General features: G+C 38.7%; 3 protein-coding genes across 5 annotated transcripts; all 3 read right to left on the reverse strand.

Moving 5' to 3' along the window:
* Window positions 1–43: 43 nt before the first annotated feature.
* On the reverse strand, window positions 44–2,318 carry fth1a (ferritin, heavy polypeptide 1a). Its single transcript, XM_077563503.1, has 5 exons — window positions 2,042–2,318; window positions 1,612–1,717; window positions 1,008–1,154; window positions 564–689; window positions 44–456 (listed from the first exon to the last, which is right to left on the reverse strand). Exons 2-5 carry the CDS (start codon window positions 1,711–1,713, stop codon window positions 298–300), a joined length of 534 nt encoding a protein of 177 aa, XP_077419629.1. The 5' UTR covers window positions 1,714–1,717; window positions 2,042–2,318; the 3' UTR covers window positions 44–297.
* A 4,548-nt stretch (window positions 2,319–6,866) lies between these two features.
* LOC144050451 (large ribosomal subunit protein P2-like) lies at window positions 6,867–10,446 on the reverse strand. The gene is made up of 5 exons (XM_077563695.1): window positions 10,313–10,446; window positions 9,689–9,812; window positions 8,131–8,179; window positions 7,335–7,433; window positions 6,867–7,138 (listed from the first exon to the last, which is right to left on the reverse strand). Exons 2-5 carry the CDS (start codon window positions 9,809–9,811, stop codon window positions 7,059–7,061), a joined length of 351 nt encoding a protein of 116 aa, XP_077419821.1. The 5' UTR covers window position 9,812; window positions 10,313–10,446; the 3' UTR covers window positions 6,867–7,058.
* A 1,047-nt stretch (window positions 10,447–11,493) lies between these two features.
* lin7c (lin-7 homolog C (C. elegans)) lies at window positions 11,494–17,321 on the reverse strand. 3 transcript variants are annotated; one of them, XM_077564405.1, is made up of 5 exons: window positions 17,183–17,321; window positions 14,791–14,909; window positions 14,294–14,365; window positions 14,017–14,226; window positions 11,494–13,895 (listed from the first exon to the last, which is right to left on the reverse strand). In XM_077564405.1, the coding sequence occupies exons 1-5, from the start codon at window positions 17,289–17,291 to the stop codon at window positions 13,728–13,730; spliced, it is 678 nt and encodes a 225-aa protein (XP_077420531.1). In that variant the 5' UTR covers window positions 17,292–17,321; the 3' UTR covers window positions 11,494–13,727. The 3 variants fall into 3 exon arrangements, with proteins under 3 accessions (XP_077420531.1, XP_077420533.1, XP_077420532.1); XM_077564407.1 differs by lacking the exon at window positions 17,183–17,321 and adding an exon at window positions 16,118–16,324; XM_077564406.1 differs by lacking the exon at window positions 17,183–17,321 and adding an exon at window positions 15,982–16,104.
* Window positions 17,322–17,372: the final 51 nt, after the last annotated feature.

Here is a 17,372-nt window from a genome sequence, read left to right on the forward strand (position 1 = left end):
TCCCCCCTTTTCTTTACAAGAAACACAAAAAAAAGGTGACAAATCATCTTTCAGGTGGTTTATTTGGTCTGATCGACAGCTCAGAGTAATAAACATTCGTCAAGAATACCAATACCACAATGGGTAGGTGGGGTACAGCAAGCCATGTCATGACTCACTGTTCTGCGAGCACAAGTTCATTGAAGCAAGTTTAACGTGAGCGGATACATTACCAAATTACTAACATACTGGCCACTAGTATCAAGATGGATTCACATTTTCAAACAAAGCAAGACAAATGAAGCAGTCGGGAGGGAATTAGCTGCTTTCCTTGCCCAAAGTATGTTTGTCAAACAAGTACTCTGCCATGCCATTCTGCGGTGCACCCATGCGGCGCAGGTTGGTCACCCAGTCTCCCAGCTCTTTGATGGACTTCACCTGTTCGTCCAGGTAGTGGGTCTCAATGAAATCGCACATCTGAAATATTAAATCATCGTTACATATAAAGAGGTTTCTGCTGTGCATCAAACAGCCCACATTCAACTCCAATATTAAGATCTTTAGGAACAGCATTTGAAACTCACATGTGGGTCATTGTGATCGGAGCACAGCTTGTGCAAGTCCAGAAGCGACTGGTTGACGCTTTTTTCAAGCTGCAAGGCACATTCAAGAGCCTCGACGCCACTGCCCCACTCATCCCGTTCCGGCTTCTGCATCACAAAGCAGGACAAGACAACAATGATGCATTTTATATTGAACATGAGGCCGCTGTCCTGAGGCAGAGAGCAAGTACATTTTCAGTCAAGTTAATCATGAGTTTGCAGTTTAACGTTTTACTTCAGTCTTGGGGGCTTGTTTGTGAGTCTAGATAAAAGATAAGCAGCACTAAACACCCACACCCTCAGTATCTTCATTCACCCTGTGCTGCCCTCCCCCACGTGGTCCTTGTGATAAAATAAACGTAGCATTGAATTAAGCGCACTCCAGAAGTGATGAGGGGGGAAATAATATGAAAAATGAATCAATACCCTGACATCTTGAAGGAAGATCCTCCCACCCCGCTGGTTCTGAAGTTTCATGAGCTTCTCAGCATGCTCGCGCTCCTCGTGCGACTGGCCACGGAAGAACTTGGCAAAGTTGTGTAAAGCCTGGTCATCCCGGTCAAAGTAGTAACCCTATGAACAGGAATAGAAGAATGGGGAGGTCTGAGCTACTTATTAACTTTCAGTAAAGTGGTTTGCCGCCAATATTAAACACGACCAAAATAGGGGGGGGGGAGAGAACAACAAGACTTTCAAAAGCCAGTTTTATTTTTTGCATCATGTTGCACAGTAAATTTGTAAAGGTGGTCTTGCATATGTCCAACAAGGAATCTACTCTTGCCAGCGGGACACTGGCTTTGTATTTTGAGGGCAGGCGGCAAACAGTCAAACCTTATCTAAAATGCACTTCAACCTTTGTTAAATTACGTTGCCACCAAAGAATAAGGCCAAAGTTTGCACATTTGATGTGTTTGCAGATATCTGGTGTGCATAAAAAATAAAAAAAATAAATAAAAAAGCTTCAGTCTCTGGAATTGCGCCAGTTGAATCAATCACATTTGATTATCTCCCATGAGGGACACAGACTGACCATTGAAAGGTAGACGTAGGAGGCATAAAGCTCCAGGTTGATTTGCCTGTTGATTGCAGCCTCGCAGTCCTGGTGGAAGTTCTGTCTCACTTGGGAACTCATTGTTCTGAAATACGCAAGAAACTATTCTTTGAGTCGGAAAACTACAGAGAAAAAAAAAGTGAAACACAAAAGCTCTGAAATTTTAATTCCCCATCAACATCCTTTTATTTCTCCTTGTCTAAAAAAAATCTATGGTATTGCATTTTAATTATAAATAAGAAAAACGTCGTCGACAGGGGGCGCACGATGTGGCAATAAACAAGCTAGCAGCAAGGCCTAGACTGCGCAACGGCCTCATTTGACGACATATAAACAACATCCTTGGCGAAGACGTCGGTCGAGAATAAACACACACCCATTACAAGAAATGAAGTAGAAGTGTTCTTACCTTACGTGTGAGCGGCCTTTGTTTGCAAAAAGATCGAAACTATGTTCAAATGACGTGCGTAGTTAGCAAAACAAACAGGTTAGCTTGCCAGAGAAAGTGATTTGGACAGCAAAGTTAACCACAGCTGTTGAGTTTTTTTGTTGGTCAAATCTTGTTCTTTTGGTCTTAGTGATGAAATAAAGACAGATGAAAGGTTGCCGTTCAAGCACTGTTGAAGCAGGTAACCTTCACTGTCCGCTACCGAGACGTGACTGATGTGACTGAGCTTTTCAGCTTTAGCGTCATCCGGAGGAGGCGCGAAAAAGGACTCTCATTGGCCCTCCTCATAAAGGGTGGAACCGAGGAGCCGCTGTGACGTTGTTTGTCCAAATCGTATGATTGTTATTTTTATTTTTATCGACTACGAGTTTATGACATGTGCTTATGTATTTTCTGCTTGCTCTTAAATTTGCAGAGGTGGCAGAAGTACTCAAGCTCAGTATGCAAGTAGAATGAATTACAGCCACTTATATTTAAAAAATAAATACATGAAAAAGGACTGCTAAAAGTAGAGAAAATGAGTGAGCTCCTTCACTTCAATAAAAGCAAAAAAATAAAAATTAACGTATCCAATAGATATCGTGATTCTCTGCCGTTGCTGCCTGGTTACGTCCATGTTGCTGCCGTCCCTGTAAAACCACAAAATCTATGCAGCACCGAGGCCAGATTGCCTCAAAACTGTGAAGCAGATTTGCTAACCTAACCACTTGACTACAATGCTGCCACCTGTTACACATAATGTACAGTTGTGTTCATGGGTTATGTAAATTTATGAGCACGTACTGTAACAGTACAAAAGTTAAACATCGCTTGATGACAAACATCCTCTGAATCAACACCAAAATTGACATGATGCACATCTATGTTCAAGCTACTCTAACTTCTGAAAATATAAAAACAACTACAGTATTTTGGATTTTATTGGCATTAAGCCCTTTTCTCACCAAACAGTATAGATCGGGGACAGAGAAAAAAAGAGAAAACAATGCTGACAAGGGCAAAATTGGATCACTGTGGATTCAATAAGACGGTGGTGGAACATCATGTTAATGCAGTATAGAAGATAAGACAATTGTAAATTTATGTTTTATTATGCTGTGGTTTCCGTTGTCTTAAGCTTATTGTGATAGCATAGTCACAAAGTTAGCTAGTACCTAACAGCTTGGATATCAAAAGCAGAATTCAGAAAAATTATAATTTGATCATGCTTTAGGTGAAACTGGCCAGTGTCACAAAAAAAAAGGCTGGGGGCCACAAATCAGAATATTTGTTTATGTTCAAGTCAAGTTGTTTAATAATTGTAAATTACAACTTTGCATTATGTTCCTTGTTGATTTAATGACATAATTGGTAATAATTGGTTTGGGAAAGGTTTGCAAAACAACATCAAGCCACTAGAAAATGTTGTCTCCGTCTACTCTAAGGTACTTGAATCGATCGGCTTGTTCAGCTTGACCTTGAGAAACAAATGTGCAGTACTCAAGTGTCTCCCCCCGACCCCACAATCTGCCAAGGGTCCATACATATCCTGAGGTTGTTTTGATTAGGAAAAACACTGTACAAGCGAGAGAGAGAGAGAGAGAGAGAGAGAGAGAGAGAGAGAGAGAGAGAGAGAGAGAGAGAGAGAGAGAGAGAGAGAGAGAGAGAGAGAGAACAGTGAAGGGAAACCCCAACTCCATTATGTTCCTCTTTCTGTAAACTGCTACTAAATCTTCATATTGAAAAGAGTCCAAATTAGCTGATTAGACCAAGTACATAATTGACAAATAAGGGTTTTGCTGAAGACAACTTACTGACTCAAGACCTGTGTACTTTTCCAGTACGGTCACAGTACAATTTGGCATGACGAAACAGTTTATGACTCACCACAAGGACATGACTACTTGTCATTCATACCTATTGGGAAACATAATAAGTTTCTATAAACAAAGTTAATGTGTGTTGTCCTGATAATTGGGAACCAGGTTTCATAGGTCACGATTTGATTAGATACCGATTAATCATGATATGAAGTCGATAATTGCGACTTTCCCCCCACAAATTTTTGAAAATACTTCATGAAACACTTATATTGATATTGTTTGACTCCTCTAGATGACACTCTTGGTTTAAATGGGTCAACTAGCTAGCTAGCTAAACAGCTAATCAGACAGACAGACAAATTAAGCTTTATGAAGCACCAGTGATATTTCTTTACTCCTCTAGATGGCACTCTGGGTTTAAAAGCTAACTTCAAGTAAGATGTTTTGTTGAATATTTCCATCAAAATTGATGTATAAAAATGGATTTGGCCGCATATTGAATCGATATATTTATATATATATATATATATATATGGAGAATTTCCTGCACTTGAGAGTCACTATAATTACCACCTCCTTCTGTTCTTTGATCCATGCTGTAACTTCAAATAAATCTCTTACAACGCACCGTGTCTCTTAAATGTCAAATCAATATCGTACGTTGATTCCTATCACCGATTCTCAATACTCCTGCTAAACTAAAATCCCTCACCCCTGTTTTCCTTAATGTCTCCTTCATTACCTTTCTCTCAGGCTCATATCTTCATCACCGCATTAACATGATGTTCCACCGACTCCTCTTCCTGGCACTCCTCACATAAGCCCGTTTCATGTTTTCCTATAATGTTATTGAAACCACAATTATCCAATTTTACCCTTGTCAGCATTGCTTAATCTTTTCTCTGCCCACTATCTATACACAATTAACTTTAATATTATTTTAAATCCTATACAAATGTCTTCCTTTTCTTTCTCTGCCTCCATCTTTCCTGTCACATTTGAATGATTTTGCACCATACAACATTCTCTAATGGACTAATATCCATTTCTACTTACCTTTTCTCCAAAGCCCCCTTAGCCAATGCACCCACATTCTCATTTTCCTTTCACCCCTACAAGTTACAGGAAGTCTTCCAAATTTTACGTGCACTCCTTGATTTGGAACTAGTGACTGATTGAAGATCTTCATATAAAATATCTTTTGAATGGAATGATCGTAAGCGTTCTAATACAGTTGATGAATCGGAACATATAAACACCTCTTTTAACTTGTCTTTCTCCACCCACCTTAGTACTAATGTATCCTCTTAAAAATATATATATATATATTGAAGTTACATTTTTACATTTCTTAAATCTTTTACTGTATGTACATCTTATTCTCTGTTCTTTATTTCATTAATTCAATTTATTTTGTTCTTTTGTTTAGATATATTTCATTGTCTATTTAGAATCTTTTTTGTTCAAATTTGAGATGACCCTTTGAGTATGGAGTGCACTGTTTTTAAATTGTGTTAAATAAATAAAATAAATTGGAGAAAAAAGAACACCCCCAACATTTCCAGCGTAAACTCTCAAATTATCAGTTGCACGTTTACTACCAGTTTTTGTCTTTTTGTCTAAATCCAGTAACTCCTGACGCTGACTTCTTCCCTGATCATCTTAGTTAGTTTAAGATATTTTAGGAATTTTAAAATCTCCCTAGATATGCTAATAGGGCCTAAATAGCTGACAAGAATATTGAGGAACTTTGGACAGCCAAGAAGACAAAGTGGTTTTCTTAGCCAATCAAAAATCAGGACTCAGAGTTGACATATTCATGGTCTCACAAAATAGGACATAGAAATCTACAGAAAAACTAGTGTGGCATTTTATACTAAAGGTCATATGTTTGAGTTTAATTTACATATTTCTGTTCTTCAGCAAGCTGTTCTGCAAATATAATCTTAAGGAGCCTACAAAATACCAATGACCCTGTCGTGATTTGAACACACAATCTTCTGATCGGGAGTCAGACGCGCTACCGTTGCGCCACATTTCAAACTCGACCAGTTTTTTTTAAAAGGGCGACAAAGTGAACTCGCACGAGGGGGTTGTTTGCTGTGTAGACGTCAATGGTTTATTTGAAGACACGTCAGTAGTCTTCAGGAAGTGAACCAACACCCCAAAATAAAACCCTGATGTCTTTTGATCTGTCGCGTTTAGTTGCAAATGTAGACTCTTGAAATGAATGTTTGCCACACTATTTTAAAAATTCAAGGATGTCTTACTACCACCTTCTGGACAGAAGTATAACATGTACATAATGAAGTCATTATGAATCTCCAATCATGTTTTACGCAATCAGATACTTAAATTATCCCAAAGATGTCATACTACTATAAATAGCACTATCATGTCACGAAAATTAAAAAGATCAAATCTTTTTTAATTAGCTGGAGATTTTTACAAGTGAAAAGGACCTTGAACTTCCTGCCTCCTGTGACATTTTTCTTGAACATTTACAATACAATACATGTATTCTATCCATATCTATTCCTCATTACAGTAGGGTCGTGGGGATGCTGGAGCCTATGCCAGCAGACTAGATTGGTAGGGTACATGGTCGTCAGCCAATAAGTACGCACACATTGACCACACATTTCAGAAGACGCCCAGAATTATCCCACAATTAGACCACAGAAGAATTAAAGAATGAACCGTTAAATTGTGCTTCCAAACGATTAAATTGCCCTAAGATTCTTAACTACTCTGCAGCAGTTTCACTGTCTGTAGTTTGCACACTTAGAGTAGTGTTCCTTTGCTATAACGCGGTTCATTTTTCGCAGCCTCGCTGATTTTTTTGGGGTGCTATTTTGTATGCATTTTTGAAGGTTTGAACATTGAGAATGTTTAAAATGAGAGAAATGTGAGTAAATGTAAATGCCTCGATGAGATAAGTGTAAAAACTGTGTGTTGGGGGATTTTAGAGCCTTAAAACAAAGCTAACTACTTTGTGGATTTTATTTACTGCGGGTATTTTTTTGGAACCTAAACCCAGCGGAAAAAGAGGGAACACTATTACAATTTTAACCCACACTTTTGACACAGGCATCTTTTTGTGATGCAATTTATACACAACTGAATAAAAACAAGAGGATTTTTTAAAACATTTTTTTTTATTCCATACAGAGCGCTTAGTCAAAAAGACCGAATCCCATGTCGTCATCGGATTCTTCAGACTCTTCCTTCTTCTCTTCCTTCTTCTTTTCTTGAGCTGAAAAAGCAAAGAAATTGGTGAGTCTTCTCAAATTTATTTTAGGTTATAATTTTAGAAACTACATTTTGATTTATGCTGTGATTATGCGAACCACATAAAACTTAAGTGAACTGGGTAGATGGCGAAGATGAAATGACAAAGCCAAAGCTCTAAGTGTCAAGAGCCACACAAGGTGGCAATCTTTGGCGCTCACCTGCAGCAGGGGCAGCGGCTCCTCCTCCTGAACTAGAAACTGCAGAGGTGGCGACTGCTACAGCACCGCCCGCTGGCATGCTGGCCAGTTTGCCCACACCTGAAGAGACAAGACAAGAATTGCACCATTTGTTAAAACTGAGGATGGGGGTGACTTTTGCAGAGGTTGGCCATCATCCTCGTGAGATGAAGTAGGCAAAAAAAACAAACAAACAGTCAAAACACTTTTAGTTGAAGGTAGAACAAAAAAAAAATCACTGTTGTAACATCGCAGCCGTTAGAGAGTGTCTGGGGGGCGTTTTTGGATGATTCAAATGGTTGAATCAGCATCCGCAAAGAGGTGAACCTCGCCGCATCTTTGCTTGTGAATGACTGTGCAATTCAGAGAAGCTCCTTTTACACCAATCATGGCACCCACCGGCTCCCAATTAGCCTGTTCACCTGTAAGATGTTCTAAACAGGCGTTTGCTGAGCGTTTCTCAACTTTCTCAGTCGTTTTTTGCCACCTGCCCCAGCTTTTTTGGAATGTGTTGCAGTCATTAAATTCCAAGTTGATGATTAATTGCTAAAAACAAAGTTAATAAGTTTGAATATTAACTATATTGTCTTTGTAATGTGTTAAATTAAATATAGGTTGAACATGGTTAGCAAATCATTGTATTGTGTTTTTATTTACGTTTAACAAAACATCTCAACTTCATTGGAATTGGGTTTGTATATCACAATGTTTTTCCCGCTATCGATGTATATTGTACAAGTATCGAAATGCCACAATGATATGAAATATTGTCACTCACCTGCAGCAATCACATCATTCACTTTCTTGCCTTTGAGCTGAGAGAGGACCTGTCAAAGTCAATGACATTCGTGAGTGCCACTCAAGTAAAAACATGTAGCATAAATACAAAGGGAATTCTTAACTCTTTCACTGCCACTGACGTTTAAAGACGTCAAGTAAAAACCTACGCTTCACTGCCAATGACGTCAAAAGACGTCATCCAATGATTTTTTTTTTTTTTTGAAACGGGTGCTGGGAAGGCTTGCGGAGCTCTCCTGAAAGTTTTAAGCAGGTTTTTTGAGCCTAATGACTATTTTTGGCCCCTAGAGGGCAGCGATGACTCTCTTTTGACAAGATCGGGTGGGCGTCAGTAGAGGCGGAGCTAGAGCGTTGAGCAGGAGATCAGAATGGAAAACAAAGGAAAAATGGCGGCCGGTCGCGAGGAGCTAACGCCAGAGCCGTTTTTTTCAAAGACCAAAAGCATCGCTAAAAAAGCACATTGTTGATGACATGATCATCATCGATGATGAAGATGAGGGTGGTGACTCCGTGGTTGAGAAGCATTGACGCGGCAGTAGAAGACGTTAGATGGAGCTAGATGGAGGAGGGAACGGGCAATGGCGAGCGTTTGCAAGCAGCTCTACACTTACAAGACGAAAGGCATCGACCAACGCTAAAATAGTACATTGATGACGACGGTGATCATCCTCGATGATGATGAAGGTGAATCCGAGCTTGACGGCGAAATTGGAACCGCTGACGCGGCGGCTATGACGGTGTCGTAACGCGGAACGCAACCGAGCACGCACATGCGGACGTTCGATCGGACGACGGAGAGTGCCCCGAGTCCAATGCATATTCATCGGAGGAAGTGTGTACAGTCTGCTACTTGCTTTTTATTCCCCGGAAAAAAAGGCCGTCAAGAAAGTGTAACGTTTGCACGCAAAACGGACCAATGTGAAAGTGAAAGTAAACTGTTGTGCGAGTCCTGGCGTCTCCTTGCACGCAGGAGAGCGTTACAAAAGGAAAAACTGTATTTGAAACATCCACATAATTGTAAGTAGTACCACAGTTGCACACATTTGTAAATAGTTTGCGAAATTGTTTTGTCAAATTGTTACACTGTTGAATGGAAATAAACGTATTTTGCAATCAAAAAACACTTTTTCATTGTTGGTGAAAGCGTTTTACAGAAGTAAAGCACTATTTAGGTGTTTGTGGCATCATTCATGGACAAAAAGAAGTGTACAATTCACTAGAGTGCATGAAATAACATCGTTTCACAAAAAGCTCTTTTTCTCCGTTTTTTGTTTCAAAAGAGAGAATTTTGGTGAAAGTAACCATTTTCTATTGTTGATTACTGAAGAACGGAATAAGGTAGAAACAAACTTTTTTTTTTCTGATGAAAGCCGAGAGTCCAATCTTTCATTTGGTAGTATGTGTGTTTCCATAGTCCAAACACAACATTTTCTGTGGACCTTGAAAGATCACTCAAAATGCTTAAATCGGCTGGCAGTGGGGACAACCCGTTTCTGAAAACGTCTGGCAGTGAAAGAGTTAAGGACCCAAACAGGTACCTTTTCCAAACGGGTATCATCAGCCTCAATGCCGACACTTTCCAGGATCTTCTTGATGTGTTTAGCATCTGGATTTTCATTGCCACCAAGGGCAGAAAGCAGGTAAGCAGCAACGTAACGCATTCTGTAAAACACATTTTAGGGTCACTGTAACATGTAATGTAATTAGTCTTTTAAGTACTCTTATTTATGCTTTAGGTTATAATCACAGGAACGAGCTTTAAAATAGTGATTGGCTGTTAAGCACTTTCGGGAGGTTGTTTGAATGGTAAGTTAATAGCAACCGACGATGTTTGTAATTTCCCACAACATAGCAAAGCCAAACCAATATTTAGTCTACCTCCTTGACTACCTACTTAAATAGTCGTGCAGTCGACTATTTTCCCATCACTCACAAACTGGATAACTTATCGAAATTCGTCACTCTCACAGGCGATGCATGTTTCTAGCAGTGGGCTACCATGTGGCGGTTCTCTTCGGTACCGCCCTGAACACGTTTTAAACATTCATTTAATCAAAACTCGTTGTAAACAACCTGTATTTTCTTAACCGCTTATTAACTGTACCGCGTGGTTCATTTGACCACTTATAAAAGCAATAAAATGTCTTTAAAAGTCCACTCACTTGAGCAAAAAAGGCGAACGCGTGTCCACTGGTAGGTTAGCAAAACGGAAAGGAAGTGACGTTAGACAACCAAAACGGATGCTCACTCATTTCTTCTTCGTTTTGTTTAGCAACAGGTTAAGCGCCACCTGCTGTATTATCCATGTGTATGAGTATTATCCATGTGTATGATTCATCTATGTAAGGCTGTGTTGATTTTTAATTGAATTAAACATATCCTGTGGCAGGTCTAGACAGTTTTGCCTGGAGTGGTGAAGGGTTGGCAGGAGCATTTGGTTGGATGAGGTTATGTACAGATGCGAATGTTTATAATCACCACAAATAAATTATAGCTTACCTTTTTTTGTTCCGTTTTTTTTTTTAAATCAATATTGAACAACTGTTTCAAACTTACACATCTGCATCAAAGACAATATATAGAAAAATTAAGGCTTTTGTTATAGCACACTACACAATTCTATGAGGAACCAGTATACAATTAAAATAAAATACAACAAAAAAAATAGAAAAATGAGAACGTGCATTAAAAAGGAATGTACAAAAGCTTATGCATAGTAGGCGTCTTCTTTATGTTTCTGATTTTCATTTGAGCTGGGAAGTATTTGATAGATGGCGTCGGAAAGTTAGGTTTATATTTGTTCATTATTTTGTACTTTCTTTCCTTCTTCTGTCCTTTTTTATTGAAAAATAAAAACAAATTTTAAGGAAGAAAAAAAGCTATGGCTTTTGAGTTCACATAACATGTATTTGTCAATTATACAAATAAGTTTAATGGCATTCCTATTTTTAATTATAGCTTACCTGACTGGTCATCCTAGGAAGATAAACATAAAAAGCACAGGTGGCATGGTAAGATGCAATCATTTCCTTCAAAATGGGGGCGAGGATGTGGTCGGAGTGGGAGTGAATTCTAAATTTGGTTTTAATTACCCACTTAGTAAACTGATAATTAAAACGTTAACACACAGAAATATCCTATCCCTAATGATGTGGCTTTAATAATGCTTTCTCATTTACTTGAAGTCCTCCAAATAAATCAACGTACGCACATGAAATTTTGCAGGTCTCTGCTGTGCAAAAATGTATGTGGCTCTTGATTTTAGCGTTAAATAACACTTGTCATGACAGTTCAAAAGAAGTGTCAAACAACCGGGATTGTGAGAAAATCTAATGGAAAAATCTCAATTAAATCAGTCATTTATTTAGCTTTCACTTTTATTACTAGTTTACATTCTACATGAACACAACATCGTAAATAAAAAGAACACAACCATTACACAATCTACAGGTACAGTAAATAACCTTAACAAGCACAACTAAAATATTTCAAAACATTATCAAAAGCTTCCCCTATGTTGCAAGTTTGCTTTTGGAATTTGAGAGCGCACAAAGACCAGTTGAGATTCAGAAGGGAGCGTTGACCTAAGCCAGTTTGTCTGCAAGTACTGACATCCAATTTGCTGTCCGAATACAGCCTTGCTACGTACTCAACACAGACACACTCACATTGCCCCAAGATTTTTTCTTCTTAGCAAAAACACTTACAAAAATTGAGAAAAATATCAAAAGAAAGCCATTATAAAAAAATACTCTATTGACTGTCCCAATAGGAAGATTCTGCAAAATGGCTAGAGTTGATTTGACTCACAACATTTTTCAATAACGTCAGATGACAGTCAGTGACATTCAGTGTGTTAAAATGCACGTGAGCAGGAAATCTAACATGCTGCTGCTGTGGGATAAAAAGATACAAGCTTAACTATTTCAATATTCCACCAACTATAATATGTGCATGAAATGGTCAGCCACCAAAACAGAACAAGGAGACTGGAGCTTTAAAAAACAAAAAAAAACAACAACAAAAACACAAAGATTTGTAGAGGTGAAGCCCCTGAAATTCTCAAAAAGTTTTGTTATTCATATTCAACTTTGCACAGCCGTGGACACATTCTAGATTGACATTCTACAAACTGTTTTGCAGCAATCGAGGACAATATCCCCTATTTTTAAAAAATACTTTGCATAGATTTGTGTGTACATTTTGATTTTGTGTAGCCGCCAGTCAGACTTTTGTATTTATTTGAACCGATTTCCAAATAAGCGCCATGGTTATTTGCACTACATGGGGAAATCAAAATAACAAGCAACATCATCTAACTTGTTACAATCATTTTCCTTCACTGGAAAAACAAGGCAGTGCTTCGGAATAATTAGCTTGTGTTTGGTATTCCACTCGTAAAGAAGAAAAACAGCTGTTTGGTTAAAAGGGTACACTACTGTAAGTCATCATGGTAGCACTAAGACTTCTTAATGGAAACAATCAATAGTTACTAACATGACAGGTCATGGAGGAATTATCTGAGAATTATACAAAAACTACAGGTGCTGCATTTGTACACGAGTGTATTACAGACATGGATTATTCATTGGATGGCGAAAACACGAAAGGTCAAAACCATAAAGAATTCTCTGTGGAACTTTGTGTTGTGAAGCTAAGATGCTTATAGTACGGTGTGATAATAAATAAGTGTAAATAAATATGCTAATATTCTGAAGATGTTGCAGTGTGTTATATTTGTTGCATGATCAAAGTCAAATTGTTTATGCTTGAAAATAAACTTTTGAGGAGTTTGTTGCAGCATGACACACCAAACCTCAAGACTGCTAATCCACGCTATAAAACCTTTTCCTAGTCTTTACAGATAAATATCTGCTTCTTTCAGTTTGCACATTTATATTTTAAGAACTATAACGAACAATCAGTGGAAACAAAAGAGGAAAAAACACACCCAGTGAAGTCGCAAACCTTCCTCGTTAAAGGAGTTTTGTACTAGTAAGTACCATTCAAACTGCCAATTCCCAAAATAATGCACGTGAGTTAGCTATGCTGACAATTGTGAACTGAAGCAAAAACTTTCCTAAATGAACACGTTGTCTCCAAAATAGCAAAACTTTAAACGGTGAGGCCAATAAGTGTTTCCACCGCTTTTGCACGATTAGCTCCAACACTGGACAACTCACCTGGTGGGAACAAAATGTTTCTAAAGCCTTATCTAAGGACAAAGTCAGACATTTTAAATGGATGTGATTCTATCCAGGCAGGTTTTCAATTACATGATCATTGTAATAGAAAACACAAGCCTGAATCTGTTGCCCCGGTTACGGAGATGGCTGGCGAGTGGCAATGTGCACCGATGCCATGGCTGTGGTTGTCCAGAACACAAACATGTTTAAACGCTGCTGAAAAGGGCAGAAACTAAGACCAACATATATACTTTAGTGTGGATCAACTTAAAACTTTATGTGTGTGTTGGTTAGAATGTTTTTGAGTTGGGATATAAGAAAGAGAGCAGAACAGATGGCCTGAAGGCTGAAGGAGGAGAGCCATAAGAACTGGCGTCGACATGACACAACCCTACTGGGGATAGTTGTTCTGCTGCCGACGCTTTGCCGACCTCATTTTCTCAAAACGCGACTCCATCTCTTCGAGGACTTTGGGGGTGTACCTCACTACCAGCTTCACGGTGCCCTGAGCTGCTTTAAGTAGTTCCACAGCTTTCTCGTGGTGCTCACCTTCCACACTCTGTAGGGGCACAACATATCACAAGTCTGACTGCACTAACAGTTGTTCTATTGCAACAAATGTGACAAAATGCATGGCAAAGCTGAGAAAAGGGATGGAGACTTTTAAAAAGAGAACTCACCACGCCGTTGACAGAGAGAAGCTGATCACCTCTCTTCAAGCCACCGTGTCGGTCGGCGATGCCTCCTGGGATGATCCGTGAGATGTAAATTGGAGAGTTTTGCTCCTTCCCGCCCATTATGTTGAAGCCCAGGCCTTCTTCTGTTTTGGGAAGTTCCACCACACGTGGGTGCGAGTGTCCCTCACTTGCTGCAAAAGCTGCCACGGTCGCCTATACAATTAAAGTGTCCTTTTTAATACTTGAAATATATTGTAACACAGTGACCGTATGATTGTACCTTTGCTGTAGCATTTGCTCTGACTTCAGGACTGCTGTTAATGTCCACTGTCTCGTACACATGCTCATAAACCTGTGGAGACAAATTAGCCAAAGGTCAAAACCTGCACTACATAAAGTGGAACCTCCAATGAAAAATGACAAAAGTTGGTGTTCAAACAAAAAGTTTCTGGGAAAATATGACTAAAGGTATAAACAAAACTCCAAATCATCATCATGCGCGATGTCACACAAGACACATTTTGTGAAAGGTGCCTTCAATGAATGTTTACACTGTACAAAGCGACTTAAAACATTGCCTGTATGATTAATAAAGGTTTTATGATGGCAACAGTTTGAGCTAATAACTAATTAACATTTGTTCACTTTAACTAGTGTCACGAAACAGATTATGTTCGACGGAGGTGGTTCCGCTGTAATCAACACGAGGAAGAACAAGGCAAACTAAACCCAAACAACTGAATTATTCAAAACCATCACAGTGCAAGTGTCTCTTACTTCTCTGACAGCATTGCAGAATTCACTCTGTAAGACCCGCTGCAGGGCCTGCAGCTTCTGAGGAGGAACCTCCCCTGTCCTTTGGAGCTTGTCAAGCAGTTCAATGGCACGGTTAATATCTATCAACAAACAAAGCACATTACCAATGAAAAAAAAAAGGCTTTGAGAAAACTAAGTCCGACAGTACGGAAGTTGCATTTCTTTGAAGAAGAAGGAAGAAAAAAAACTTATGTTTTCCTGAGTAATTTATTTTTGTTAGTTTTTTTTTTATTGTTTGCTTATCAGAGAGATTTTTCCCCCATATATATTTCTGACTATTATTTTTGATTTATCATAATAATTTATTCTATTTTCCTGAGTAAATTGTTTTCTGTTTTCCAGAATACTATAATTCGTACTTCATGGGGAAAAACAACGTGTAAAATAGGACCCCCCCCCCCCCCAAAAAAAAAATTACTTTGAAAAACAAAAAACAAAGAATAGATGGTGGCAGCTCCCCAAAGTGACTGCAATACACTATCGTAAGATCATGTTTGATTACGAGCTCTCACTAAAGAAATGCATACATAACTTTGGATGCTCTCTAATCTCAGGAAATAATATATTCCAAATAAAAATTCTAACAAATGTAAAATAAAAAAGGGGGCGAAACATAAAAACAGGGAAACATATACCAAAAAAGCATTTAAAAAACAAACAAACTACAACCCAAAAATAGGATTACTCCCCAAACCATAAAAAAATCTGATAAACAGAAAACGAAATGCCTATCAAAATATTCATTACTGTACTCATTATTTGTTTTGCTTTTCCCCTAAGCGAATTTAATATGCTTTTGCTTTGGCTGAATTGTATCAAATATCTTTCAAATGATAACGTATGGAGCAGCTTTAGCGATTGCACTACAGGCACTGCTAACGGCTAATGTCGGTTTTTCATGGCTAGCAAGCCACTGGGATCTTACAGTCTCCATGTTGGAATCCACTTAACCATCATTTTTGTTGTTATTATATTACCGCAGCAGCATGAATGTAAAAACTTGTCATTACACATTAACGGAGCCGGCATTTACCCGGCGTTCGCTAATTAGCTACGATACGATGTAATATGACGGATGGTGTTTAATTTAAAACTGAAGCAACATTCTCGGCTACCAAAACAGATAGACTTAATTGCAAACATTACACCTACTGCGAAGTGCAGTACTACAATGTCTACCTCGACGTGGTTTTAAGCGATAGCGTGTGTACTCGGCTAACGCTAGTTTTCGGTGAGATGTTGCCATCGACACATTTCGAAGCTACACTAGCTAGCCAATTAACTTTACCTCTCTCCAGACGTACGGGCTCCCCAAGTGACGCCATTTTCCTACCGAGACGCTGTTTGATGTCACGCGGATATTACGTTGAATTGCAGCTCTGGGAAACTAAAATGAGTAATCCTTGCTGACGTTACGTGCTCTCAACCGAGACGATAAATCAGATTAGCTAAATTAGCAGGCTAGGCTAGTGGCCTGTGTCATGGTGCGTTCAGATGACACGGGAAAAAAGAGTTTCTATTCCAAAAATCGCATTTAATAATAAAGGATACAACAGAGTAAGTGACAATAACTATGTTTATTTTGCAGTTCAGATAATATTAGGATTAATTGATCAATTTTTAATACCTCTTTACCTACTAAATGTGAATTACCACTTTATGAACGCCCCAATCATCGGTTGCAAAAGTACAGTATTAGTAGTTCTCAAACTATTTTACATTGATGATCACCACTTATAACAATACTCCAAGGAGCCCACTACCATCGTGACCGACATTAAAATACAGACACAGAACGCAAATATATGAGATCTTGTGTGTGTGAATATCTCTAAATAGCGTGATGTTTGTCTCAAAAATAAATGCGCGTGCGTGACGATCCCCAAACGCCCTTTCAACAACTCGCAAGCAGAAGTCATGGAAAATGCACACAATTTTTTTTTTTAAAAAAACATGTGAAAATCGGGGATATATTTGTGGATCTGAAAAACACATGTGAAAATCAAGAAAATGTTTGTGGATCTGAAAAACACATGTGAAAATCAAGAAAATGTTTGTGGATCTGAAAAACACGTGAAAATGACGAATATGTTTGTGGATCTGAAACACCCGTAAACATCGCGAAAATGTTTGTGTATCTGAAAAACGTGAAAATCACGGATGTATTTGTGGATCTCAAAAACATGTGAAAATCACAAATTTATATGTGTGGATATTTTTGAGACAAATATTTCAACATACACTACACACTCGCACCCATCGACGTGAACGCGCAACTGAGGGGCACAAGGGCAGAAGCACAAGCAACCGGAAACAGCGCGAGGAAGTTAGGAAACAATGTTAGCAAACTTACCTTCAGTATGTAAATTGCAGAGGTTAAATGAGACGAAAATCTTGAAACCCTTTTTCAACATCACTCTGAGGAGTTCTGCTGCAGAGCAGGACAATTCTTCATACCTCATTCACAGGAACTTTGGATATTTCCATCCAGCACAGCCAACCACTGGTTCCCATGCCACTGATTCATTCGCCCAAGTACTTCA

The sequence above is a fragment of the Vanacampus margaritifer genome, chromosome 4 (assembly GCF_051991255.1).
Source record: "Vanacampus margaritifer isolate UIUO_Vmar chromosome 4, RoL_Vmar_1.0, whole genome shotgun sequence".
Classification (NCBI taxonomy): Eukaryota; Metazoa; Chordata; class Actinopteri; order Syngnathiformes; family Syngnathidae; genus Vanacampus; species Vanacampus margaritifer.